The sequence below is a fragment of the Mauremys mutica genome, chromosome 2 (assembly GCF_020497125.1).
Source record: "Mauremys mutica isolate MM-2020 ecotype Southern chromosome 2, ASM2049712v1, whole genome shotgun sequence".
NCBI lineage: Eukaryota > Metazoa > Chordata > Testudines > Geoemydidae > Mauremys > Mauremys mutica.
This window is the reverse complement of record NC_059073.1, coordinates 8,075,112-8,101,036: the sequence shown is the minus strand read 5'-3', so window position 1 is coordinate 8,101,036 and position 25,925 is coordinate 8,075,112. Positions and strand designations below refer to the sequence as shown.

At 46.7% G+C, this 25,925-nt stretch overlaps 2 protein-coding genes across 9 annotated transcripts in view; one reads left to right on the top strand and one right to left on the bottom strand.

The window, feature by feature from the left end:
* Positions 1-11,685, bottom strand: part of TOP1MT (DNA topoisomerase I mitochondrial) — a 58,018-nt gene extending 46,333 nt beyond the window's left edge. For 2 of the 5 annotated variants that reach the window (XM_045003541.1, XM_045003545.1), the window contains exons 1-5: positions 10,195-10,314; positions 7,605-7,723; positions 6,011-6,113; positions 3,973-4,046; positions 2,841-2,943 (exon numbers count right to left, since the gene is read on the bottom strand). In XM_045003541.1, the coding sequence (XP_044859476.1) occupies positions 2,841-2,943; positions 3,973-4,046; positions 6,011-6,113; positions 7,605-7,708 (384 nt within the window). In that variant the 5' untranslated portion in view covers positions 7,709-7,723; positions 10,195-10,314. Of the gene's footprint in view, positions 1-2,840; positions 2,944-3,972; positions 4,047-6,010; positions 6,114-7,604; positions 7,724-10,194; positions 10,315-11,155; positions 11,175-11,558 lie in introns of those variants that run through there. The other 3 variants (XM_045003542.1, XM_045003543.1, XM_045003544.1) reach the window with 3 other exon arrangements.
* Positions 10,511-25,925, top strand: part of RHPN1 (rhophilin Rho GTPase binding protein 1) — a 62,553-nt gene continuing 47,138 nt past the window's right edge. The window contains exon 1 of one of the 4 annotated variants that reach the window (XM_045003554.1): positions 10,511-10,528. Coding sequence is in view for 2 of the 4 variants with exons in the window: in XM_045003550.1 (XP_044859485.1) it covers positions 16,300-16,398 (99 nt within the window). In the remaining 2 variants the exon portion in view is untranslated. Of the gene's footprint in view, positions 10,529-16,112; positions 16,399-25,925 lie in introns of those variants that run through there. The other 3 variants (XM_045003552.1, XM_045003550.1, XM_045003551.1) reach the window with 3 other exon arrangements.

Genomic DNA, 25,925 nt, shown 5'->3' with positions numbered 1-25,925 from the left:
GGATCTGGATGAGAGCAGGGCGGTGGCCTGGGGAACAGGGGTTGGGAGGTTGAGCCATGGTTTTGGTGAGAGCTTGGAAACAGATTATGAAAAGGGAGGACACAGTCAACATAGGAGCCAGGGAGGACAGAGGCAGAGGTGGAAGAAGATGCAAAAGAAGACAGATACGGCTGGGCATGGCTGCCTAGGGCCTTGAATACATGATGCTCAACTTGAATGTGGCCCTAAATATTTATCCCATGGGGGAAAATGAAGCTTTGCTGTATTTTCATATTCAACATTTCAGCGAGAGAAACTGGTCTTTCGTTTGTCTCAAGCCAATTTCTGCACAAGGTACCATAACAAAACAACCCCCTCGGCACTGCCATGCAAGCGATACCGTTGACACATCACCTGCCAAGGGTGAAGTCTTTAATTACAAAATACAACTCATCCACATTTTTCTTTTAAGACTTGAATAGGCTGCCAAACTCACAGACGTTTCAGAACATGGTGTTGCTTAGAAACAGCTCTGCTCATTGGCCATGTTTTTAATTCTGCCTATTAGTTACGGATACCTGTAGGCATACAAAGTCAGTCATTCTCTACAAACACACCAACTCTTGAATTCACACTCCTCTGTCTGTAATATCACAATCAGAGGGGGTAAATTCAGGAGGAGTAACAGCTGAGATCTCTGCTCTTTGGGACAGGGACAATCTTTTAGTCCTGTGTTTGTACAGCACCTAACACCCTGGGGTCCTGATCCAGGACTGGGTACCAAGGCATTACGGTCATACTAATATTTGCAACTGGCACAGATCTGCATCGATACAATAACGTTATCGGTGAATGAACTACCATGCTTCAGAGAATGTAGCCCAGCTCCTGGTGCTAACAGTGAGTCAGATACATTGACTGAGGAGAGATCAGACATTTTGCCGGACTGTGGCAATCCTGCAAACAACACAACCTGGGGTTGCACTGAGGAAGGGAAGGAAAAGCAAAACCAGAAAGCTGGCAGTGCCACATGTCTCTGAAGCAACGGGCTGCACTTCCAAGGCCCTACTGTGGGAAACACCCCCATTACGAATCAGACTCCAATCTACGCCACACAAAGCCCTTCTGACATCAATAGGACTCTGCATGGGCACAAGGCTCCCCCTGCACTGATCCAATGGCAGGATCAGAGCTGTTGACTGTCAGCTCCTCAGAGCAGGGGCCTCGCCCACCGCATGCTCTGTACAACGTTGAGCATGCTGACGACAAGCAGCAACTAACGCAATTCTGAGTGTAGCTACTAACCCTCTCCGTATCCATAATCATACTGCTAGGAGGAGAAAAGAGGTGGGGAGGGGAGGTGAGTTGGCAAGTGGCACAGTATAGATCAAATTATCATAACATTGCATTAGCACAGTATTTCCCTTCTTAAAAAGAGAGACCAAGGCCTGGTCTGCAGTAGAAGATTAGGTTGGTTTAACTATGTCGGTCAAGGATGTGAAAAACCCACACCCCTGAGCAGCACTGTTAAGCCAACCTAAGTCCCCATGTAGACAGAATTCTTCCATCGACCTAGCTACCGCCTCTTGGGGAGGTGGCTTACCTGTGCTGATGAGCGAACCCCTCCCATCAGCACAGGTAGCGTCTACGTTGCAGTGCTCTGGCAGCTCAGCTATGCCTCTGCAGCATGTTAAGGGGAGGCAGGCCCCAAGTGATCACACTTTCAGATTAACACACTGTGTCCACTGGGCGCAGAGACACAGGAAGCCTTTATCCGACTGGCTTCGGAACCCCGCACCGAACCAGATGTGCTGGGGCAATGGGGCAGTACCAGCAGAAGGGAGGTGTGTTAGCGATGGTGATACAGCATTCAGACCTGCCTGAGACAGAACTGGCAGGTTTCGTTTGCCCATTTGACTTTTGATAGTCTTACATCCTTACTAATGCGTGTGAACAAAGAACAAAGACACTGGGTGTTGCATCTGCCCACAGCCAGATAGGGGTTAGAGCATAAGGAGGAAAGATAAGGAATAGAGCTGAAGTGTTGCTGGACATGGATGCAGTTTGATAGATGAATGTACAACTCCTCTCTCAAGACAAGGTCAAGCAACCAGTTGGGAGGGACAAGAGGGATGGGGTGGGGGGAAGAAGTATTAAAAAGACACTAAAAGCCAAAGGAAAAAGGTGGCCTTGGCCAGTACACAACCTCACTCCCTCCCCGTCGCATGGGATACAAAAGAGGTGGGACTGAAGCCCCCAGACTCAACACTCCAAAACGGAACATGACCATAAATTGTAAGGGATGGGACCTGGGACATGCACGACAGGTCTAATTAGGCCTGATAAGGAGGAGGAGGTGGGAAAAAGGGGGACAGGAAAAATCTCTACTGGTGTAGGGAGCTGTAGCTCTGCTTGTTTGATTAACCCCAATAGACATCGCATTGCCTGCGCTTTGGTCTCTGGCCTTCTGCTTTCTGTCTGCGTGACAAGAACCAAGAGAGGGCGAGGGGAAGCCCTCCCAGAGCGCTCTCCTCTCCAGCGCCTCACATCACTTCCTGGATTTTCCACGCAGGCTCCGCCTAACCCTGCCAAGCATCTACGATCTGCCATGATCCCAGCGCGGGGCGATGCGACTCCATGCACTTCATTAACATGCTCATTCCACTGTGCATTGTGGACTTACTCTATGCACTGTGCACACACATCACACAGTACGTCCTCCAGCTGCTGCCAGCTTTGCATTGTGAACATCACTCTTCTCCCCTGAATCTCATACTGCTGGTTTCCCTAGAGCAGCACTGAGAATCCGAGAAATGTAGGGCAGAAAGAGGCATGGGATTCCCAAAGTCTTTGAGACATACCTGTCTGTGCTTGGCCTTCTCCTCCTCTGGAGCTTCCGACTTTTCTTCCAGCTTTTGGCTGGAGATTTCATTCTCAGCAGCCTCCTCTTGCTTTAGAGAGCTTCTTAGCAAAAACAGACAGACAGAATGGCAGGAAAGCAGGTTTCACCAGCAGGCCATTTTGCATTTGAATAAATGAAGCGGAGAAACTGAAGCAGACCCATTTCTATTCTCCTAGGCAGCTCCCCAACTATCTCTCAGCTTTTCTGCTGATCCACCAGATTAAAGGTTAGGACCCTCTGGCGCCAGCATCCACCTCCCACTGCTAACCTGCAGATTCATCAGTAGAACAACCTCGTCTATAAGCCAAACAAAGAGACATTTTCTGAATCTGGCAGTGCTGATAAGCTGAGCCGATCGCTCCTTGACGCAAACAATGAGAGGGAAAAAGCTGGCGTCATCCCCAATGCTAGAGGGCTCAAATCCAGCTGAGAGCACGAGTAGAAATGAAGTGGTTTCCCTCCTAGCCCCTTGTGGAAAAGGAATTCACACCTCGGAATCCACCATAAAATTCAGTGCAACTTGCAGCCTTCTGCTCAAGAGAAAGCAACGAAAGAAACTGCAGGCTTGGAGAATGCTAGAGGTTCCAGCGGTTCTCCAGCTTCGCTGCACTGCAACCCCCTTCTGACGACAAAACTTACTACATGATCCCAGGATGGGGGCCCGAAGCCTGAGCCCACCTGCCCAGGGCAGGGTGGGAGGGCAACACCAAAGCCCCACTGCTGCAGGCAGGGGGCCCCAAAGCCCAAGCCCCAGGGCTTCAGCCCCAGACGGAGGGCCTGAAACCTGAGCCCCAACGCCCAGGGCTGAAGCCCTTGAGAGTCGGCTTCAGCCCCACGCCCCAGCAAGTCTAACACCAGACCTGTTAACCCCAATAAAATGGGGTCGCAACCCACTTTGGGGTCCCGACCTCCAGTTTGAGAGCTGCTGGGTTAGACCTTGGAACGGCAGTGGGCGGAGAGCATGTGACAAGGGCAAGAACTGATGAGCACTGAGGCAGCTTCAGAGCAAATCTCGTATTCTACTGGTCTAAATTCTCAATCTCCCGCCCTCAGAGGAGATCAGGACAAGTTAATTAAATGAAAAAAGTTACCTGCTTATGACGTTTTCTTGCAACGGCTTCTCCTTGGACCTCGGCTGCCTCCTCTTCTCTTTTAACGCAGGGGGCTACATGTTGGAACAAAGCAGCATGAAAACAACTTGGTACAACACCCAGTTTAGAAGGGCAAAGTGTGTCCCGAGCTAAACGTTGCCCCTGTCCCACACGGAGATGCTGGGAAGAGGCAGAACAGAATGGTAATAGTCTCCAGCCAGACTACACGTGGCGCTCCAGCTCTTCAGCTCATCGAAGAGAAGGTTAAGGGGTGACATGTTCACAGTCTATAACACGGGTGGCCAATCTGTGGCTCCGGAGCCACATGCGGCTCTTCAGACGTTAATATACGGCTCCTTGTACAGGCACCAACTCTGGGGCTGGAGCTACAGATGCCAACTTTCCAATGTGCCGGGGGGTGCTCACTGCTCAACCCCTGGCTCTGCCCCCCACTCCACCCCTTCCGGCCCCCTCCCCTGAGCCTGCCGTGCCCTCACTCCTCCCCCTCCTCCCCAGAGCCTCCTGCACACCATGAAAGAGGTGGGGGAGGGAAGGGGAGACGCTGATCAGCGGGGCTGCCGGTGGGCAGGAGGTGCTGGGAGTGGGGTGGGAGAGCTGATGGGGGGCTGCTGATGTATTACTGGAGCTCTTTGGCAATGCACATTGGTAAATTCTGGCTCCTTCTCAGGCTGGCCACCCCTGCTCTATAAGGACCTACATGGCGAACAGAAATGTGATAACAGAGGGCTCTTCAATCTGGCAGACAAAGGTAAAACAAGATCCAACATCCAGAAGTCGAAGCTAAACAAATTCACACTCGAAATAAGGCACAAATTATTAACAGTGAGAGTAATTAACCACTGGAACCGCTTACCAAGGACTGTGGTGGATTCTCCATCACTGGCCATTTTTAAATTAAGATTTGCTGTGCTTCTAAAAGATCTGCTCACATTCAAACAGGAATTAATTCGGGGAAGTCCTATAGCTTGTGCTGTACAGGAGGTCAGACTAGCTGATCACAATGCTCCCTTCTGGCCTTAGAATTTATGAATGTGCACAAGGAGGCCACAACAGGCTGAACTGAGGGTAACGCTCGCGTGCTGAGGATCTCAAAGCCCTCTACGGAAAGCAAAACAATGCCTCAGCTCCACCAGGTTTAAGGTTTATCCACATTTTACAGAGAGGGAAAGTGAGCCACCAATGGGTTAGGGCCCATTTTTCAGAGGTGCGATGCATCCAAACCTCTCACTGAAGTCAACGGGAGCTGCCGGTACTCAGAACACCAAGCTCCCTGTACCCCTCACAAAGTCACACTGCCGGGGTCAGAGGCAGAGCCTAGCCTCAAGTGTCCCTGTTCTAACCAATAAGCCGCACTCCCTCCCATAGCTGGGAAGGTGAGTGTTTGGAGTCCATCGTTTAATGCTCCCTACCATGTTCTAAGTCTGAAAAAAACCAAACAGATCTAAGGTAACTACAGAATCATAGACTCATAGACTATCAGGGTTGGAAGGAACCTCAGGAGGTATCTAGTCCAACCCCCTGCTCAAAGCAGGACCAACCCCAACTAAATCATCCCAGCCAGGGCTTTGTCAAGCCTGACCTTAAAAACCTCTAAGGAAGGAGATTCCACCACCTCCCTAGGGAACCCATTCCAGTGCTTCACCACCCTCCTAGTGAAATAGTGTTTCCTAATATCCAACCCTGACCTCCCCCACTGCAACTTGAGACCATTGCTCCTTGTTCTGTCAAACTATCTGGACTCCCAACCCTCACAGTGCCCCTATGAGGCACAACAGTGCTGTTACCCCCATGTTACAGATGGGGAACTGAGGCACAGAGAGACTAAGTGACTTGCTTAAGTCTAACTACTACAAATAGAGTTCGGGAGAAATCCCCTTTCCTATAAAGATGAGTAAAGAAAGAGCAGAAGGCGGCAGCCCGGCTGAGAAGCTGTAAGCGGTCACGATCTCGGGCTGCCCATTTCTCTCAAAAACAAAACACGCATCAGTTCTTGCTTGAAAGGCCAGTTTCCTCCTACCTGGTCCTTTCGCTGAGCTTCCTCCCACTGGCTGCTCAGAGCTTCTGCTTTTGGTTTCTTCTCCTTTTCTTGTCCCTTCTGCTCAGAGACAGTCTTCCGTTTCCTTAGAAGAGGAAGAAAAATACTCCGTGTGATGGGGAAGGGACAAATCAAAGTAACCAGTTAGGTTTCTTGTAGTTAAGGCGACCAGCTAGCTTCCCGACAAAGACCATACGCACCTTTTCCCCAGGTTATTCTCCTTCCTAATTTGTAGCGAGCTTGATACTTTCCCAGAAAATGAAATTAACCTATTTACTGCAATCAATGTGGATGGCTGCTAAACTCACCTGGGGCTATTTTCTACAGCATGTTGAAGATGACAATTGTTAGTAATATCAAGTTCAACCTCACAGCATTACGTTTAATAGTAAAAACTGAAATAAAACCACAATGTTCTTTTCCAAGCTATGCTAAGCTACAGGCCCCATCACCATATAAGCTGAATATCTCACAGTCTTTAATCCTCACAAAACCCTTGGGATTCTGGACGGAATATTATCCTTGAAGCATCTGGCATTGGCCATGGTCAGGAGACAGGATTCTGGGCTGGATGGACCATTGGTTTGATCCTGTATGGCCGTTCTTACATTCTATTTTAACAGATGGGTTACTGAGACACATACCTGCTGAAAATTGCAGGATAGCCAGAGCGGCATGGCTGGTGGGACAGACTAGTAGCTGAGTACGTACCTAGCATCTTGGAAGGTATTATAGCTGGGGCGGCTAGCTCCTCCCAACATCCACACCACGCTGCTATTTTTAGCACACTAGCTCGATCAAAGCTAGCATGCATACGTCTACCTGAACTGGAAATTTTAGTTCCAGCTGCAATGCAGACACACCCTAAATCACTTCCCCAAGGTCACACGAAGAGTCTGTGTCATGGCAGGAAATTGAACCTTCTGAGTCCCAGGCTAATCCTCGAAGCACCAGATCATCCTGGTTGGACTAGATGAGGCGGTTGGACTAGATGACCTCCTGAGGTCCCTTCCGACCCTGATATTCTATGATCCTTCTGTGGGGGTGACCCTCTCAAGCTTCCATTCTACTTGTTGCTAGAAAGACTCCTACAAACTATATATTGTTGATAACAGCAAATGCACTTCACTGGCTGGTAAGATATTAACAGTCTTATCCATATTACCTATATGAAGTAAAGGGTTTCTCTCATGCTAGTAGAACCTTTCAAATGGCAAGAAAATGCTTTTTCCAGGAAACCCCTGTATTTGAGGAACAGTGCGTGATCACGGAATTAAGGACCACCGCACAGATGCACATGGGGTAGCGTCAAGGTGGTACATTCAATGTTAACTTTTTGAGCATTTAAATTCTTAAGCAGAAGGTGACAATACCACAAGCTAGTGTATTTTATACTGGTGAAGCTGGAAATCACAGATTAATAATATTTAAATAAACATATGACACCATCAAAAAGGTTGAGAGGGCCAATGAGACATTGAACGGCCAATGTCCATAGCTCTAATACCCATCAATTCAATTCACACATGTGTCATGAAGTTACGGTATATTATTGCTGTCGCTGGAAACCACCTGCCTGTTACTGTCATTCTTAGTCTTCACTGATGAAGATGCTGCCTGGTCAGTTTGGTGATGATTCCCGACGTCCCTCTCCTCTGCCAACTCTTTGTTATCAATCATTGTGCAAATTCACATCTGCAAAGAAAAGGGCTGCACCAACCAAATGTATAAAGCAGAAGCATTGCTATTAATGAGAAAAGCTGGCTGGCTGCATAAAGGTTGCAAAGACAATACCCGGGTGATCTTGCATCACTGCATCTTTAAGTCAGGTACCACGCATGGGGCGCAAGCTCAGTATTTAGTTCAACAAGGAATTTAATCTCAAATACTGGACCAAGCAATAAAAGAAATAAAATCTGTGCACATCTAGAATATCACGGAGCAACACACAACACAGGTTCCTACAGAACAAAGCCTGCCACTCAAACAGGACTGTTAATGTTTTTCTTATCAAGCTATAAAATTAGTGGATACAGAGAACAGATTAGACTTGCTACTGGTATTTTAATTATTGATTGTTTTTATTATAGTAGCCCACAGAAGCCTGCCCCAGGTCTGGGGCCTTTGTGCCAGGCACTGAGTTTCCAATCTACATAGGCAAGACAAAGGAAGAGCGTTGGGGGAAACTGAGGCACAGAAAGGCGCCGTGATCCATAGTGGAGATGGGAATAGAACCCAGACAACAAAAAACAAGTGGAAAAAACTATTAATAATTTGTCTGGATAAATATCAGGGTTTATTTTGGTGGCTGGAAGAACAGGGGGAAAAAGTATTTAGTAGACTGAATTTCATTCATCAAAGCATTAATGTGGTTTTCTGCAGTACTAAAACAGAACTCAAAACACAATCCCACCTCTGAGTTTAAGAAAACAATACATCTCTAATCCCCAAATAAAACTTTGCATTTGAATAAACAGTTTGCTGTCCTAGACTTAGAATGATTAGCCTATAAATATTTACATTTATTAATTGGGCCACACCATTTGCAGCGCTTACACTCAACTTCACCCTTTTCTCCTGTTTTTCAAAATGTTCAAACACTTCCTTGTGTTCCGAAACGTATTCTGATACAGATTTTTGTTTTCTTTCCATTTTAGTGCGTCAGACCTTTAAACTGTTATCTGCTAACAGCTTGAAATGTGTCCGTGTTGGGCATGAGATTGATCAGGATGTTCAGATGCACACACACTTCAGAGCTTGTGTGAGTGCCTGTTTCTCTATTGTGCGTATCCTCCACTAATACATAGCCTTACTTCAACAAGCAATTTTGCATCTACACAGGCTAATGTATTATCGTAATACATGTATCTCATGCAATGTGTTGTATTTTCCTAATAAAACAAGTTATTTTTTATATATTGGAATGACACAAAAGTAGGGTGAAAATCAGAAAAAAATTAATAATACTTTTTGTAAAACTCAGGATTTTTAGTTATTTATTTATTTTTGGGGGGGTAAAAATCAGTTTAAACTGAAAACGAAGAGGCTTACACATACCCTACACCTTCGCTCACAGCTCTTAGGGATGTCTGAGAACCCCCAGCGTCAGTGCTTCTATATCCTGGGAAAATTCCCAAAATCTGGGAATTTTTGAGGAAAATGTTTGAATGAAAATTCCCAATTTCCCAAGTTGAAACATTTTACTCACAAATTCCCAGGTTTGGGGAAATTTCCCAGGATAGAGAAACACTGTAAAAAACTTTATCTGGGCATTTTTCACCAGCTTTGGGAAATTCTTAGCTCTAGCTTGGGAAAAGTTGGCATCACGCTATAGATGCACTGCCCAGCGTTCATTGAAAACTAGGCCTTCAGGCCCACATCCTCAAAGGTATTTATTCCCTTCTGCAACTCCCATTGAAATCAAGGGGTAAATAATTCTGAGGCTCCTGGCCTTAGAGTCTAAAATAAGTACTAAAAATGGAGGTAACTAAAATGATAGGCAATTTTGAAAGTGTGCTCAAATTCACAAAAGAAATCTGTGCAGAGCTGGGAATAAAAACTAGATTCCCTCCCTCCCCCCAGTTCTGCCCCTTAACAAAATCACTTTTCCCGCCTAAGCAGGAATGTAGCAGGCTGCGGGGAGGGGCACAGTGGGCATTCAGGATTGATTATGCTTTTATTGCAATACTAACCCCGGGTGCAGAATTAGCAGCACGTTCATTACAGCATTTTACCAATTACTGGACAACCAAGAAGTGAGTGAAAACCAAACAGGGGCAGACAAATAAAACAAAGCACAGTGAGAAAACAGATCCCTCTAGACTAAGGGAGAGAGAGAGTTTGACAAACTCCATCTGCCCATGAAAGCCCTAAGAACTTTAGGCAGAAGAGGACTGGAAAAAAATCAAGTCCATACTGGATGCAAATAATGCAACCAAAGTGTGACTGGAATGGCACTGGGTCACTTCCTTTCTCTGAAGGAAGTTAGCCCCTTTCCTACAGAAACTTGGCTCCTTCATCTAGAGAAACAAGTGGGAGGGAAAATGAGGGGCTTGCAAACTTTTGGAGGAAATAAGACAATTCTTTCTGTTAAAAGCCTCATGCTTTACAAGCCCTTTCGCTATATAATCTTAAATGCTACTGGATATTTGCGGGCAGAAGCTCACCTGTTTGGGGTAGCACCCGGCTAAGTAACATTTGTTAAGAAGAGATTCCCTCATGAATAGCTTCCTTGCTTTCCTCTCTAGGGGAAGTGCCCCCTTGGAGGAGCCTGATTTAAAGACCCCACTCACCCCTGATTGGAAGAGACTCAGCCCAAAGAGCATTCTGGGAAATGTAGTCTTAAAATCAAAGTTAAACCAGTGGGAAGAGGCTGGCTAAGCCTTGGGAGGAATTCTGGGAAAATTCACCTATATGAAAGGGGCCTCAGTTTACGTATATTAGCTTTACCAGTCCTGGGCTTACTAGTGGATGGAGTAACTTATCACGGGGTGTGGACATGTAAGTGCAGTATTTGGTCAGTGTTACTACATCTGTTTCTTGAACTGTGGTTTTGATTTTTATCAATTTTGTAATAAGAGAGGTTTGTATTTCTCCATGAGGCTGGCGGTAAGGTGGCTTCTTTATGACTAGATAGCCAAGAAATAAATCAGGTCTTAGGAATTTTCCAATGCTATAGGTATTGCCGTTGGGGGGCTTCACTAGTTTTTCTTAGAAGCTTGGCTCCAACCTTAGTTAGTTCATTTGCTTCTAAAAACACACACACACACACACTGAGCCTGGGGTGGGAGGGCAGCCTGCTTCTCCTTCCCTCATTTATAAGGGTTCTGTTTTTAATGTGCATGACTTAGAGAAAAGCCAGCCTAGAGAGAGTTCTCTTGTGCAAAACTCTGCAGGCCCCTGGTATCTTTTGCCCAAAGCTGTAAAACAAACCATTCTCCACAAACTCTTCTAATCTTTCTTAGTTCCCAGTCCTGCTTTTGTTTGTCTGTACTGGTCCCACTTCCTTCCCAGTGCCTTTTCAATAAACGGGTAAGGAGTATACTGGTAGCACATTCTACCCATATTTTGCAGCATGCCTCTACTGTACCTTCCAGCAGGTGAGTTAAAAGCTTTCTATGCACATACTTAACCAGGAGTTATTACTTCATAAACACTGCTTCTGAGTGTCCTTCCAGGTTTCATGCTGCTCCAGGAGGTGGGAGGTGGCCTGTTGCACACATTCAGTAGAAGGGAGGTGGCCCCCAGAAAGAAGTGAGCATTCGCCCTGGAAAGAATGCAAGCTCGTATTTTTTTTTAGGGAAAGCAACACCAGACAACTATCTGCTGTAAAAACGTGGCGAGATCTCCAAGGGGGCAAACAGGCTCTGTGCTGCACTGCTCCTTGCAAGCGTCTAGTGCTTTGCAAACGTTTGCATAGGCAACCCTCTCTACCTCAGACGTCGCTTCTAGGGACAGTTAATCAATGGAGGCTGTGCAATTGCTGTCGGAGGGTGGGAATGTACTTTGAGCCCCTCGATCCTTCCTTTACCTGGCAAGCCTGAGAGGGTGAGGTAGCAGTTTCCTCCCCCTGGCTTGATGCAGATGGTGTGGCTCTCTGTTTTCCTGGATCACCATCCACGCTTGTAACTGGCTGTAATTAGACACAACAAACTAGCCCAGCCGCTGCTAATCAGATGGCACCAGCAGGAGGTCTGCTAAATAACCTGAGCTACTAGAAAACCTGGAGCAAAACTCCTGGAGTGACCTCAGCTGGTATGTTCCATGCTTAAGGTGACTTCCAATAAAGTAATGACAGAACAAGGAGCAATGGTCTCAAGTTGCAGTGGGGGAGGTCTAGGTTGGATATTAGGAAACACTATTTCATTAGGAGGGTGGTGAAGCACTGGAATGGGTTACCTAGGGAGGTGGTGGAATCTCCTGCCTTAGTGGTTTTTAAGATCAGGCTTGACAAAGCCCTGGCTGGGATGATTTAGTTGGTGTTGGTCTTGCTTTGAGCAGGGGGTTGGGCTAGGTGACCTCCTGAGGTCTCTCCCAACCCTGATATTCTATGATTCTATTAAGTTTACAGCAAGTCTGATGGGAAGCAAAATTGGGCCCTCAGCTTGTAACTAGCGGGACTGGGACAGTGTGTTCCTAGATTTCTTCCTTCAAGGTGAAGCACAGTTGTCAGCTCTTGAACATTAAGAAATAGGGGTGGTTCCTCCTGGACAACTTCCCTGGAGGAACTGTTTGATCCTGGTTCCAGCAGGCTTGCAAAATCTCACCCACAGCCTGAGCGACTGTTCTTGCTGGGTGAGTATAATAATCACTGAATCCACTCCCCCCAAAGAACAGCAATCACCAGGGTAAAGGGCAAGCAAGGAGTCTTCCTGGGTCTTGGCTAGTAAACTTTCAGGCTTATTCTGCAAGTCAGACTTACAGCAAGAGGCTGTAAAAACTAGTGTTCAGGGGCATCCCATACACTTGTTTTGTTCATCCACCTCCAGCTGCGTTTGCCTGGGCTCCCATCTAGATTAACCTAATCCTGTCGTCTGCCTGGTGACCCCATTGCTGAAGATCTTCAAGGCTAGCCAGGACACTCATGTATTATTAGGAATGACTTGGGGATAATGAATCAAACCAGACTAGATGAGCCACGAAAGATCCCTCCTAACCCAAACTGGATTTAGCCAGTGTAAGTCTCATCATAACATAACTCTACAGGCACTAGTCTCTATTGTTGCCAGGGCTGTTGAAGGAATAGCAAGCAGCAGTGCTCTACTAATGACTAATATCTAGCTCCTTTCATAGATCTCAAACCACTTTACAAAGGAGATCAGTACCGGGCAAAAGAGCACTCGATATTCCTAGCTAGGGTGAGACCATCTCCGGGTAGCACACTGGCTGTTCACTGGTCCACTAGTCAGAACACCAAAGTTGGTTAATGAACCCAGATCTCTCAGTGCAGTTCAGAGAGTGTATGAAGCACTAGTGGATGAAATAAAGCAAACGAGGGTGGAGCGTGCCCAGCAGTATCAGTGTTTGACTTAAGTGCTCTGGTTTGTAATATTGGTGTCAGTCTGAGTAGCATTAATCAAAATCAGTCTTAATAGAGTTTCCTACTCAGTATAAAGTGAACCAGGAGCAGCAGGAGTCTGTCTGCATTAAAGCACCCAGAATAGCTGGAGTTTCATGCAGGTATAGACAGGAAATTTAGGGATCCTTGTTCCTAGATGTACCCTGCCACAGCTACAGATATTGCAGAACATAGTGATACATAAATCCTGCACTTGCTCCTTAGACCCCTTCAGTAGATAGGCAGAAAGAGAACTGCCACCATCCCAAATACTTAAAGCAACTTTGTTCTTTCAGTCCAATGGCTCCATTTGGATAGTCTCGCTGAGAGAGGACAGTGCAGGGTTTTCTTTGTAACACGCTATATCAACTCTGCCTGAAACAAACAGCAGCAGCCCCAGAACAACAGCAGGCTCCTGGAAATGTAAAAGATCTAGGGAGAGCTGGGACTGGACATGTGATGCAAATAATAAATGAGGCATGAGCTTACAGCTCAGGATGGATTATTAAACCTGTGCCCCAGGAAGCTGTGGGATTTCTGGACTATCACAGCAAAAAGCTAGGAACCAGTAGTGCTCTAGCTCTGAATGGATCTATGTGATCCAAGGAAAGTTGCTTTTCAGCCCTTTGTACCACACCCAACCCTGTCCTAAAACTAGGATTTAAAAAAACACCAGACCAAATAGCAACTCAGCTACTACAGCTGAGTCAAGATATTGATTTAATGTTAACGCATTATAATGAAGACTCAAGAGCCTGTTATGTTAGGTGCATTACTTTACACACATAAGAAGGCATTCCCTGGTCCCAAATGTGCTAAGACTGTGAACATGAGTCTACAGGTGATTACAATAAATTTTGGGAAAGAGATGAGGAAAAGGTAACAATGAAACAATCCTATTGAGTATCATAAGCAGCAGCCTCAGTACTCTCACTGCCTGACAGATTCAGAGACAAGATGGGTGAGGTAATAGCTTTTATTGCTGGAGCACCATAGCATAGTTGCTTCCTATACTGACAGAAGAGATTTTTCTATTGATGTAGGATGGTGATACATTTCCTTCAGTGGCAATAGCTACATTGATGAAGGAATTTTTCCATCAACGTAGCTACGTCTAGTTGGCAATGGGTCGGGGTGTGGGGTGTAGGAGGTTACATTAGCTTAACTTCAGCATTCAGGAGGGAGAATTGTTCACACCCCTGGGTGATGTAGCAAGGCCCATTTAACTTTTAAATATAGATCACTGCCCAGACTGTATGTATTAGAATACAGAGGGGGAAGTAGTTAGTGTTGCACATGCAGCCTTAAGAATGGCATTTCCAGACTCTCGAGTGCTTTCTACACAATTTCTATTCTCTCTACTGTAGCTTTTGATAGAGTTGCCTAGCACTTGCTTGTTTGAAAGAGAAACTGCTCTAAAAAGCCAGGGACTTTATGACATAACAGGCCAACAAAGGAGCAGCACAAGAGGGACAGGTTTTGCTCCTACCTCGGTCCAAGGTGAACTGGATTTCTTGACTGAGGACGTGAAACAGCACTTGGGTGCAGCTGCACCACTGCAGAGCTTTAAGAAAGATGCTCTAAAGCAGCCTGTGGCTCCGGAGCCACGTGCAGCTCTTCAGAAGTTAATATCCGGCTCCTTGTATAGGCACCGACTCCGGGGCTGGAGCTACAGGTGCCAACTTTCCAATATGCCCGGGGGGTGCTCACTGCTCAACCCCTGGCTCTGCCACAAGCCCTGTCCCCCACTCCACTCCCTTCCCTGAGCCTGCTATGCCCTCACTCCTTCGCCATCCCCTCCAGAGCCTCCTGCACACCACAAAACAGCTGATGGGGAGGTGTGTGGGGGGAGGCACTGGGTGGGAGGCACTGTGGGAGGGGAAGCTGATGGAGGGGCTACTGTTGTATTAATGTGGCTCTTTGGCAATGTACATTGGTAAAGTCCGACTCCTTCTGAGGCTCAGGTTGGCCACCCCTGCTCTAAACAGAGGGGAGAGAGCTCTCCCATTGGAGTAATGAATGGGCCTCCCCAAGAGGCGGTGGTTATGCTGGCAGGAGGAGCTCTCTTGCTGACATAGCACGCTCTACACCCACACTTAGGTTGACATAACTACTTCGCTTAAGGGTGTGGATTCACACCCCTGAGCAACACAGTTGTAGGGAAGTAATTCTGCAGACCCTGCCCTTGGGCAAATGCACCACAAATGGCAGTGACAGTGGGGTGGAGGTAGTGTAGACTCCCACTGGGACAGGGCTGAGGTCAGGGGCGGCTCTAGTGATTTCACCCCCCCCCCAAGCATGGCGGCATGCCGTGGGGGGGGGGGCGCTCTGCCAGTCGCCGGTCCCGCGGCTCCGGTGGACCTCCCGCAGATGTGCCTGCGGAGGGTCCGCTGGTCACACGGCTCCAGTGGACTGCCACAGACGTGCCTGCGGATGCTCCACCCCAGCCGCGGGACCAGCGGAATCTCCGCAGGCACGCCTGCGGGAGGTCCACCGAAGCCGCCTGCCGCCCTACCGGCAACCAGCAGAGCGCCCCCCATGGCATGCTGCCCCAAGCACGTGCTTGGCGTGCTGGGGCCTGGAGCCGCCCCTCGCTGAGGTGAGGGTTCAGCTCAGACGGCTGCAGGGAAGGGGCAGGGCAGTGCCCCAGAGACAAGGGATTTACATGCAGTTTGCATTGCTAGTGCCTCCCCCCAACAGCAACGGACCAGATGTTGGCGGGGTGGGGAAAGAGACGGGGGGCAGGGGGCTGCTCCAGATGGGGCGGGGGGGAGACAGGGTTGCAGCGGCCCAGCTGTGACACAAGGCGGGGGCGGGGGGGGAGGGTTCAAAAGCCGCGTGCAGTCCTCCCAGCGCGCGCCTGCCAGACAAGGCCGTGCCCGGGCGGCCCCGCCCCCTGACGTCCTCGGCGTTCTAATTCCCACCGTTGCCAGGGGCGACAGGGTCTCCTCTCCTCGGGCACCGTTTAGGCAGCGAGAGGGGCGGGGACGCCTCAGTCCTTTCTGCCATTGGACACAGGCGCTTTCACTCGAAGCAACCCGCCATCCTATTGGCCGGAGCGGCCCCTGTCTCCCGCCCCTCCCTGGGGCCAGCGGTTAGCCGCCGTTGTGGAAGCCAGAGCGCCGCGGCTGCTGTCCTGGCTGAGGGGAGCGCGGCCGCCTCCAGAGCCGCCAGGGGCCCCGCGGGGCCGGTGGAGCAGCCGCCCCACGCCACCATGGTCCCCGCGGAGGGGAGCCCGGGCGGCCGAGGGGACGCGGCGGGAGACGGCGGCTTCCTCCTGCTGCGGGCCCCGGAGAGCGGCAGCGTCCGGAAGGTGAGTGAGGGGCGCGGGGCGGGGACCCGCGGAGAGCGGCCCCCGGGGCGGCTAGTGAGCCCCTCTCCCCCCCCCGCGGCGCCCGCCTCCCCCGTGCCAGGGCAGCGCCCCCCTCCCACCCGCGGTGCCAGCCTCCCCCGTGCCAGGGCAGTGTGTGTGTGGGGGGGGTAGCGCCCCTCTCCCCGCCCCCCGCGGCGCCCGCCTCCCCCGTGCCAGGGCAGGGGGGGGGGGGTAGCGCCCCTCCCCCCCCCGCGGTGCCAGCCTCCCCCGTGCCAGGGCAGGGGGGGGGGTTGCGCCCCGCCCCCCCCCCCCGCGGCGCCCGCCACGCCCGTGCCAGGGCAGTGGGGGGTAGCGCCCCTCTCCCCCCCCCGCGGTGCCAGCCTCCCCCGTGCCAGGGCAGTGGGGGGGTAGCGCCCCTCTCCCCGCCCCCCGCGGTGCCAGCCTCCCCCGTGCCAGGGCAGTGGGGGGGGTAGCGCCCCTCTCCCCCCCGCGGTGCCAGCCTCCCCCGTGCCAGGGCAGTGGGGGGGGGTAGCGCCCCTTCTCCTCCTCCTGCCCCCCGCGGGGCCCGCCTCCCCCGGGCCAGGGCTGTGGGGGGGGGGGGGAGCGCCCCTTCTCCTCCTCCTGCCCCCCGCGGTGCCAGCCTCCCCCGTGCCAGGGCAGTGGGAGGGGTAGCGCCCCTTCTCCTCCTCCTCCTCCCCCCTGCGGTGCCAGCCTCTCCTGTGCCAGGGCAGGGGGGAGAAGCGCCCTTCTCCCTTCCTTTCCCCCCTGCGGTGCCAGCCTCCCCCGTGCCAGGGCAGTGGGGAGGGGGTAACGCCGCCTCCCCCGTGCCAGGGCAGTGGGGAGGGGGTAGCGCCCCTTCCCCTCCGGTGCCAACCTCCCCCGTGCCAGGGCAGTGGGGGGGGCAGTGCCCTTCTCCCTTCCCCTCCCCCCCGGTGCCAGCCTCCCCCGTGCCAGGGCAGTGGGCGGGGGGCTAGCTCTCTTCTCCCATGACGGGGTCCCCCTGGTGCCTGAACCCCTCCCTTGTGCCAGGGCAATGCAGGGGGTGGGGGCTAGCCAGTGCATGTTGGTACTGGGTGATGGTTGCTGGTACATTTCAGCTTGATTTTCTTTCCTGCAGGAAAGTTACTGTTCTCATCCCACTAACGTATTCTGTGTGTTCTGCCTCTCACTATTAACTGTTACTGCAATGTAAGCAGCATGGCATTGCATAGTGTTCTTGCTTATGTAGCTAAGGTTTCGTAGTAGGTGGGCATATGTGGTAGTTACGGTAGTTTTACCGTATATGTTTGTTTATTTACCTGTTTGGTTTGTATGAATTTATCTGCTAGCTCTGACTGCTAATTAAACTAGTGATGCAGCCAAAATTAATAACAGGAGGGAGGGAAAACTTCAAGGGGTGTTCTTAGAACTTTAAAATGTTGGCATTGTTTGTATGAGGGTTTTTAATGTAGGTAGTGTGCTGGCAAATTGCTGCTGTACTATTACATTCAAAGTATTTTACAAACACTAGTTATAAAACCACTGTAAGGTCCGTAAATAATGGCTTTCGAAACTGTGTGAAGTGTGCCAATTTCTGTGTGTTCTGAAAGTTTGTTTGCTAATTTGGTGTAAATTGTCATTGTAATCTGATGTATATCTACAGCTGTTCCTCAACTAAATCTTCCATTTAGTTCAGTAGATATTTTGCCTTAGTAAGGGCTGTAGGTTTAAATCCACAGCCTCTTCTAGGTAAAGATCAATAAAGAATCTTCAGTGAAGTACTAATTTTTAACCTTTCTGATGTAGTTTAAAGGGACACAGTCAACTTAAGTCACATTTGTCTCAGAATTTTCCTGTGGTATTAATAACTGCAGGTGCTACCTATAACAAAGGATTAGTAAGGGGTGTGTGTGTGTGTTGTAGCTTACTTTATTTGTTTCATGGTTTCTCTTCTGCAAGGGAGTCTGTTTACTGTGTGCGTGTGGTCCTCTGACAGCATCAGGCAGAAGAGAAACATCTGAAGTAAGAAAACATGGTTGTAAAACCACAAAAACTGACCTGAGAACTCAGGAACACTTGTAATGACTTGACACTTTTTTTTTTTAATATAAAGTTAACGGTGTCTCTTTAAAGAAGAATCAGTAACTAATGCATTCATTGCTCAGAAAGAGAACTTTGTCGATGTGGTTGCTATGGCTTTACTGTTATGTGAAGAATCACAGATACTACAGTAACGGTTATCTTCTGTACAGGCTAACATTCTGTCACTGAGGCTCTGATGCATCTGTTTCCTACTTGTGCACAGAACTGGTCTACTGCCCTGACTTTTGTGACATGCAAACTGCTCCATGTTTCCCTCCCTCAATCCCCTCCTTCCCCTCTTCCCCCCAACAATCAGAGTAAGTTTTTACAGGTTGGAGCATTTGGACTGGATTTTTTTTAATTTCTCCTTTATCTTTTGTTCAGTGCATCAGTCAACATTGAGAATCTTTTTAGAGAGTTTTAACAAATAAACACTCATTATTTAAAAAATTGTGTGATACAGCTATTATCAATAGCTTTTTTTTTAATGGCATATTGTTTTAAAGCATACCTTGTAATGCAGCCTCTCTCAGAAAAATGAGACTCGCTTATAGTGTGATGCTGTCTGAGTTTGAGGTCCTATTGCTATATTAAACACCTAACAGAACTTCCTGCAGGACAGTAGCTTTTCCCATGTAAAAGGACAAAATATCAATCTGTATGATCTCCCTGTTAGTTCTGCTATGCTACTGCAACATGCATTAGCAGCAAAGAATCAGACTAACACGGCTACCTCTCTGATACTGCAACATGCATTGCTTCTCAAACATTGGTAGTTCCTTAAGTGGATTTTCTTGGGCTAAAAATATTAGAGATTTTTTTAAAATCTATTCTTATGCTTCAGGCTCTTACAATTTGTTCTTTATTCAACTGGTGGCACAAAAGTAGGGTAATCAGTTTCACGTCTCTAGTCGGTTTCACTTTCCAGTTCTCCTATACTGGCCCAGTTCTAGAATGTGTGGGTTGCAAATGTAGTTGAGGAACATAAATCTCAACCACCCCTACCAGCTTTCTTTGAAAGGTGACTAGACAGTGACATTTTTATAATATCTAAACTTTTGGTCCTAAAGTATCTAACAGTTTCTCTCTTAGAAATAAAATAACTGGTAATATTAAGGGCCTGACACTTCAAACATTTGCTCACTGGAAGTAATGCTTATTCTAGTGTGTAGTCCCATTTACTTCAGTTGGATTTCTTGCCATAGGCCCTAATTCAAAAGCATCCCTATCCAGGATAGTATTTTAAGCAGTACTGGAAAGCCCACCTGCCCAGATGCTATGGTGATGAGCACAGTATAAGAGGCTATGTACAGTAAAAGCAGCAAAGTATCTTGTGGCACCTTATAGACTAACAGATGTTTTGGAGCATGAGCTTTCGTGGGTGAATACCCACTTCATCGGATGCATCCAACGAAGTGGGTATTCACCCACGAAAGCTCATGCTCCAAAACGTCTGTTAGTCTATAAGGTGCCACAAGACACTTTGCTGCTTTTACAGATCCAGACTAACATGGCTACCCCTCTGATATGTACAGTAATACATATCTGTTCTGTATATGTTTTTTTTATACTGCATTCATCACCCTGTGTGTGTTTGCATTATAAGAACCTAAACTAGGCCTTGGACTATGTCCTGAACTCTACATGGGATCCACATGAATAGATCCAGAGGCAGGATTGGGGTCCTAGACTTAAAATGTTTCATGTAATTATGGCAATGTCTTCCTTTTGTGCTGCAGCAGGTAGCCAGGCTAGCATTTCTAATGGTGACCCTCTGTAGGTCTATAGCAGGGGTGGGCAACCTTTCAGCAGTGCTGTGCCGAGTCTTCATTTATTCACTCTAATTTAAGGTTTCGTGTGCCGGTAATACATTTTAATGTTTTTAGAAGGTCTCTTTCTATAAGTCTATAATATATAATTAAACTATTGTTGTACGTAAAGTAAATAAGGTTTTTAAAATGTTTAAGAAGCTTCATTTAAAATTAAATTAAAGTGCAGAGCCCCCTGGACCGGTGGCCAGAACCTGGGCAGTGGGAGTGCCACTGAAAATCAGCTTGCGTGCTGCCTTCGGCACTTGTGCCATAGGTTGCTTACCCTTGGTCTATAGAATATGGAATTTTTTTCTAAAAAAGCCCCACTATACTGAAATTTGGCCCATAGAGTTATAGCATATGAGTAATGTAGATATTTGCATTTTTTTAAATAAAAGTCTCAAACCTGTTGTAAGCTACACAAGTAAACATAAAACAGCGAGATGTTCCTATTTTTGCCAGGGGTGAATTTGGCAAACCCCAGTGGCACTTATCTTTTAGCTATTGTATCTCCAAATGGTTTTATAGAGAGAGACTGAAATACTGTAACTTGTCAGTGATGCTCTCTAATTGCTTTTCGTATTTTGGGAGCGAAATAAAACTAAGGCAGATAAAAACCTGACACAGCTTTAGCTTTTTAGAATATGTACCTAGTGTTTTCTATGGTTATTATTCATGGGTTGAATTTGTTTTTGCTTTTACTATCTCTAATTTACCATATAGTGGCTGAATCCTGCCATCTTAATTCAGCAGTACTCTCTCATCAGAATCACTGAGAACTCTTCCTGAGTAAAAACTATAGAATTGGGTTTTCAGAATGTTTGTTTGTTCTGCATTTCAAACTCTCTCATACCCTTTTTCTCCTGTTCAAAATGTGCATTGTTTCCCTGTTGTAGCAAACTTGCAGATTTATGTGCACAGTATTTGTAAGTTCAATTACCCTGTGGTTGTAACTCACTGTTTGTGAGGTGCTAAATTGGCAGCCTTGCAGATCCAAGTCTTTGTGGTTAGCATAAAACAAGACCTGCAGTAGAATAAATTGTCCATGTGCTCCCCCACCAAGGTTCCTTAACCTTTTCTGGACATATGGCCCTTGAGGATAGGATAATTCAGACTCCATGGAACATTCAGTCTTATCTCTGCTGCGACTGCCAGTAAGATTTTTTGGGGCGCGTGTGTGCGAGATGTGAACACCAGAAAATGAGCTAGTTAGTACAAGTTCACCTCAGTTCGTTCATATATTGTAAGGCACCAAACGATCATCAGTCACAATTGCCCCAGGCTGCATTCAAATCTAAACTTAGAAGTGAAATACTTAATGGTCCCTTATTATTGATGATTTGCATTACTATAATGCCTAAGAACCATAGTTGTGGACCAGGACCCTATTGTGGTAGGTGCTATATAGACACAAAACAAAAAGACAGTCCCTGCCCTAAAGAGCTTACGGTCTGCGGCTATGTCTACACTACCACTTATGTCTGTATAACTTATGTTGCTCAGTGAACATGGAATTTCTGTGGCGTTTTAGAGACAGTTCGCTATGTCAGTGTGGGCAGCCACAAACCATGACACACGTTGTTGATGACTGCAAAATGACTCAACTTCCTGGAGGTCTTTGTGCCTTGAACATCGTTGATAAGAATGCTGTTGGCTTGGCTTGACTGGATTGCATACACCAAATAAATAAATAATAGATGCAAACTTGCAATTTAAGACCTCAAGTAAAGAACAAGTCTCAGGAATAGCTAATTCTGTTTTCGTGCTGCTAGATACCTAATTGGTAGAGGGGAAGGAGTTGGAAGAAGAGCTCCAGAAAATGATCAAATATTCAAAAACATCAGCTGCTCCCTGATATGTGAAGATGCCCATCTGGGTGTATTAAAGATTACTTCTGAAGGGTGAAAGTTTTAAATCTTTACTGGAGTGTATGTCTGGCTTCCCCCTCAATATCTACATGCATCTTCACACTTCTCAACGTGCAACCTGTTCTCCATTCTGCATCATTTCATAGGGTTGTCTACACTGGCACTTTATAGTGCTACAACTTTCTCACTGGGGGTGTGAAAAAACACCCCTCCTCCCCCCCCCCCCCCGAGCGCTGCACGTTTCAGCGCTGTAAAGTGACAGTGCACCAGTGCTGGGAGCTATTCCCCTCGGGGAGGTGAGGTTTTTTAATATAGCGCTGGGAGAGCTCTCCCAGTGCTCTGCCACGACTATACAAGCCACGTTAAAGCGCTGCTTCGGCAGCACTTTAATGTTGCTAGTGAAGATGTGCCCTTAGTATGACTCAGTCGTGGAGTTAAACTGACATTAGTCACAGGCAGAGGGTCACATGAGTAGAATTTTCATTGCTATAATCCTCTATCTGTAACTTCTTTGAGTTGTACTAACATTGGCTCCCTTACACTTTAACTGTTAGGTGGGAGTTTAGACTCCTTCGGGCCTGCTAATTAGCATCACCTCTGAATGTTGTGCTCCAGCTGGAGCCATGGTTAGTCAGCACCAGTCTCCGAGGTGTGCTTTCTGATATCACACCTATCAACGTTGTCTAAGAAGCATCCATAACCATTAAGTTGCAAAGTATGGTGTTTGATAACTATGTCAAAACAAAGCCTTCATAAGGGCTTGTCTGCGTGAGGAAAGTTACCAGCATGCTTTGGCTTCAAACAATTAGATTTTTATCAGTAAATGTTGATTTCATGCCCCCACCCCCTTCCCAAACAGACAGAAAAATATATCCATCAATAATAATAGAAATTTACAGATAGGCAAAGCAAGAAAAATTCTGCTTGAGAACTTTAGTTTGATTTAAGGATATTTATTTTGTATATTTTTGATGTGATGACAATTTGTGCTTTGATGGTTACAAAGCTTTAACTTTTTGAATCTCAACATCTACTGTCATTAAGTTGTCTGATTCCCTCCCCCCCCATAAGTTCCCAAACTGTGAACATTTTAATTGATAAAAATAAAAATGGTTAAAAGTAAACATTGATATTATCCCTCAAAATTGTTTAAAAAAATTTCATTTTTGCCAAGCTTCTTACTTGTTAGTATATCTCCCTATGTAGGTGCTCCTGTAACAGAATAAGTGTCCACATGAGGATTTATACAAGTATAACTACAGCAGTATAATTAGACTTGTAAACTTCCCCATGTAGACACACATCTTAAGTCAGCAGGAATTACCAGATGACATGTAAGGGGCCTCGTCTATCTTTTGTCCCCTCCATTTTGCATGAGACCAACCTCACTCTTTCACAACACTGAAACAGCTCTAGCACATTTCTGCAGAACACTTTGTTTTCCTTTTGTGTTGGACACTGAATGTAATGTTTGGCAGGCTCTTTGGGCCTAGAACAGACTTGCTAGAATAATACTGGCTCTAATCCTGGTTTGTCAGAGGCAATAAACTTCAGTGCTGGACACAACTTGTGTAACTTAATGACCCATACCTTATTCATTCCCATAGCGTTCTTAACATGCTGTACTCTACATGCATACAATCTGTGCTGCGTTCGGACTGTTCTGTGCATGCAACAAAGATTATGGACACCTGTTGACTGAGGAGATGCTGTATGTTTCCTTACCTGGTTTAAAGTCCACTGCAAAGGATGGCTAAGAAATCTTGAGTTAAACCTTGAATTTCAATCAGAATGTGATTTGCGCAACTGTAGCGACTGCACACGGAAATGCCTTTAATATCCAGTAAAGGCCTGAGAGGTTACCGCTAACTTCATTTAATTACAGTTATGTTTCAGGATTGGGTTTAAGGTTATGCAGGAAATAATCAAGCAAGGAAATTCCTATTTGAGTTTAAGAGCCATCCCATGTGCCCCCTCTTGACTGGCTTTGGAAGAAATATCCTCACTGAAAACTGTAGTGTAGTTTTTGTTTATACTACATTTTTAAATTTCCAGGGACTCTGGTCAGCAGAAACAGGCAACTGTTCTTTGTTCATTTGAGTGCAGACTGTCCGAGGAGATCCACACTGTGGGAGAGATTTTTTCCAAAAGTGCCTGACTGAGTTAGGTGCCTAACTCCCATTTAGTTTTCAATGAGCGTTAAGTACCTACCCTCACTTAGGTGAGATTTTCAAAAGCACCCATGCTCTCAAACTTCTGTTCATTCTTGTGGTGGTCTCTCACTTTAAATCTGAAGAACCTTCATTTTAGATTATTTGCTTGTTTTCTCATAGATAAAAATGTCTTGAGGTAAAATGCTGGCTGAATTTTCTCCTTTCCTTCAGTTTAAAATTAGTTGCATTTTAAAATGGCAAGGACAGCTAGAGACTCAATCTTAGTTACTACCTACTGTAGCTGTTGCATAGTGCTCATTCTAACAACGGTTCAGTAATGATACTTCTTGATAGTAAAGCCTTTTGAAGATTAGAAGTGCTAAGTATCTCACAGGGCGGTGGGAGGGTTACTCAGTTTTACTGTGGGTGGAGGAAGATGAGGCAGAGAGATCAAATGAATTTCCTAAAAGCAGTAAGTCTCAAGATCCTGACTTGCATTCCTATGCTTAAACCACCCCTCCCATAACCCTGTGCTACATGATCCAGTTTAATACCCGTCTTTCCAGTACAATTTTACTGCATTTGCTGACTGGCTCAGGAGCATGGGTGGGAATTGAAAACTATCTCCTGAAACTTGATTGTTTAAATGGTGAGATGTAATATTCAACTAAAAAGGCAGTAAACATGAGCACTTGTTCAAATGCTTGCTTTTATAAACTCATGACTCTGTGAGCAGCACAGTGCATATTTCTTATCGGAGACTACATAGTATTGTGGGCAAATCCAAAGAGTGCAACTTCCCAGGCTGCTGCATAATGAAAATATTAAGTTTAATGCTGCCTTGCCTCATCTCACGTCTGTGATTAGGATGTTCCTGGAGGCATACAGGAAGGCCAGAGTTTCCCAAAGTGACTGGGGTTTTTGAGTGCTTAATTGGAAACACTTTAAAGGTGTTGGATATTAAGAGTGTGGGTGCTCGGCATGTTTTGAGAATCTGGCTCCTTTAAGATGTCCCAAGTTGGGCACTGAAAAATGGATAAACCCAAATCACTAGTCATTTTTGAAAAATTTGGCCTGAGGGATTATCAAAACCTAGTGTTATCTCTTCTTTGCTTGTTACCCCTGTGGAATTATCAACTTTCACTTTTTCTGATAGTTTTGCCAAAGCTGTGATACCCTAAAAGATAAAGTTGTGTAGGTAAATGTTTTGATTTGGGTGAGGAAACATTATTAAAGTCATTACTATATTTTAGCTTCGCTTTTACTGGTTAAAAGGAGAGTTTCCTATACATCTCTCAAATCAATAAAAAGATTTTAAATGTTGCCATTGTCCATGTGGAGACCTGCCTCTGCTACAGTGTGTGATCATGTTAAAATATGGCTGGGGAGGAAATCCTCTCAAAGAAAACATCTGTTGCTTCTCAGAGCTCTGTCTCCTTTGCTGTGTATATATGTCAGCATCCCCCACCTGTGTTCTGTTTGCCTCACCTCTATCCCTTCAAAGAGGTACATAAAGATTTGGTTAATTAAAGTTCTTGTGGTTAGGGATGGGATTTTTCATGAATGTAGCCGTATCTGATATCCATTTTAAGGGATCCCTAAGTATTACGTTCCTTCTGAACCAATTTCTTTTA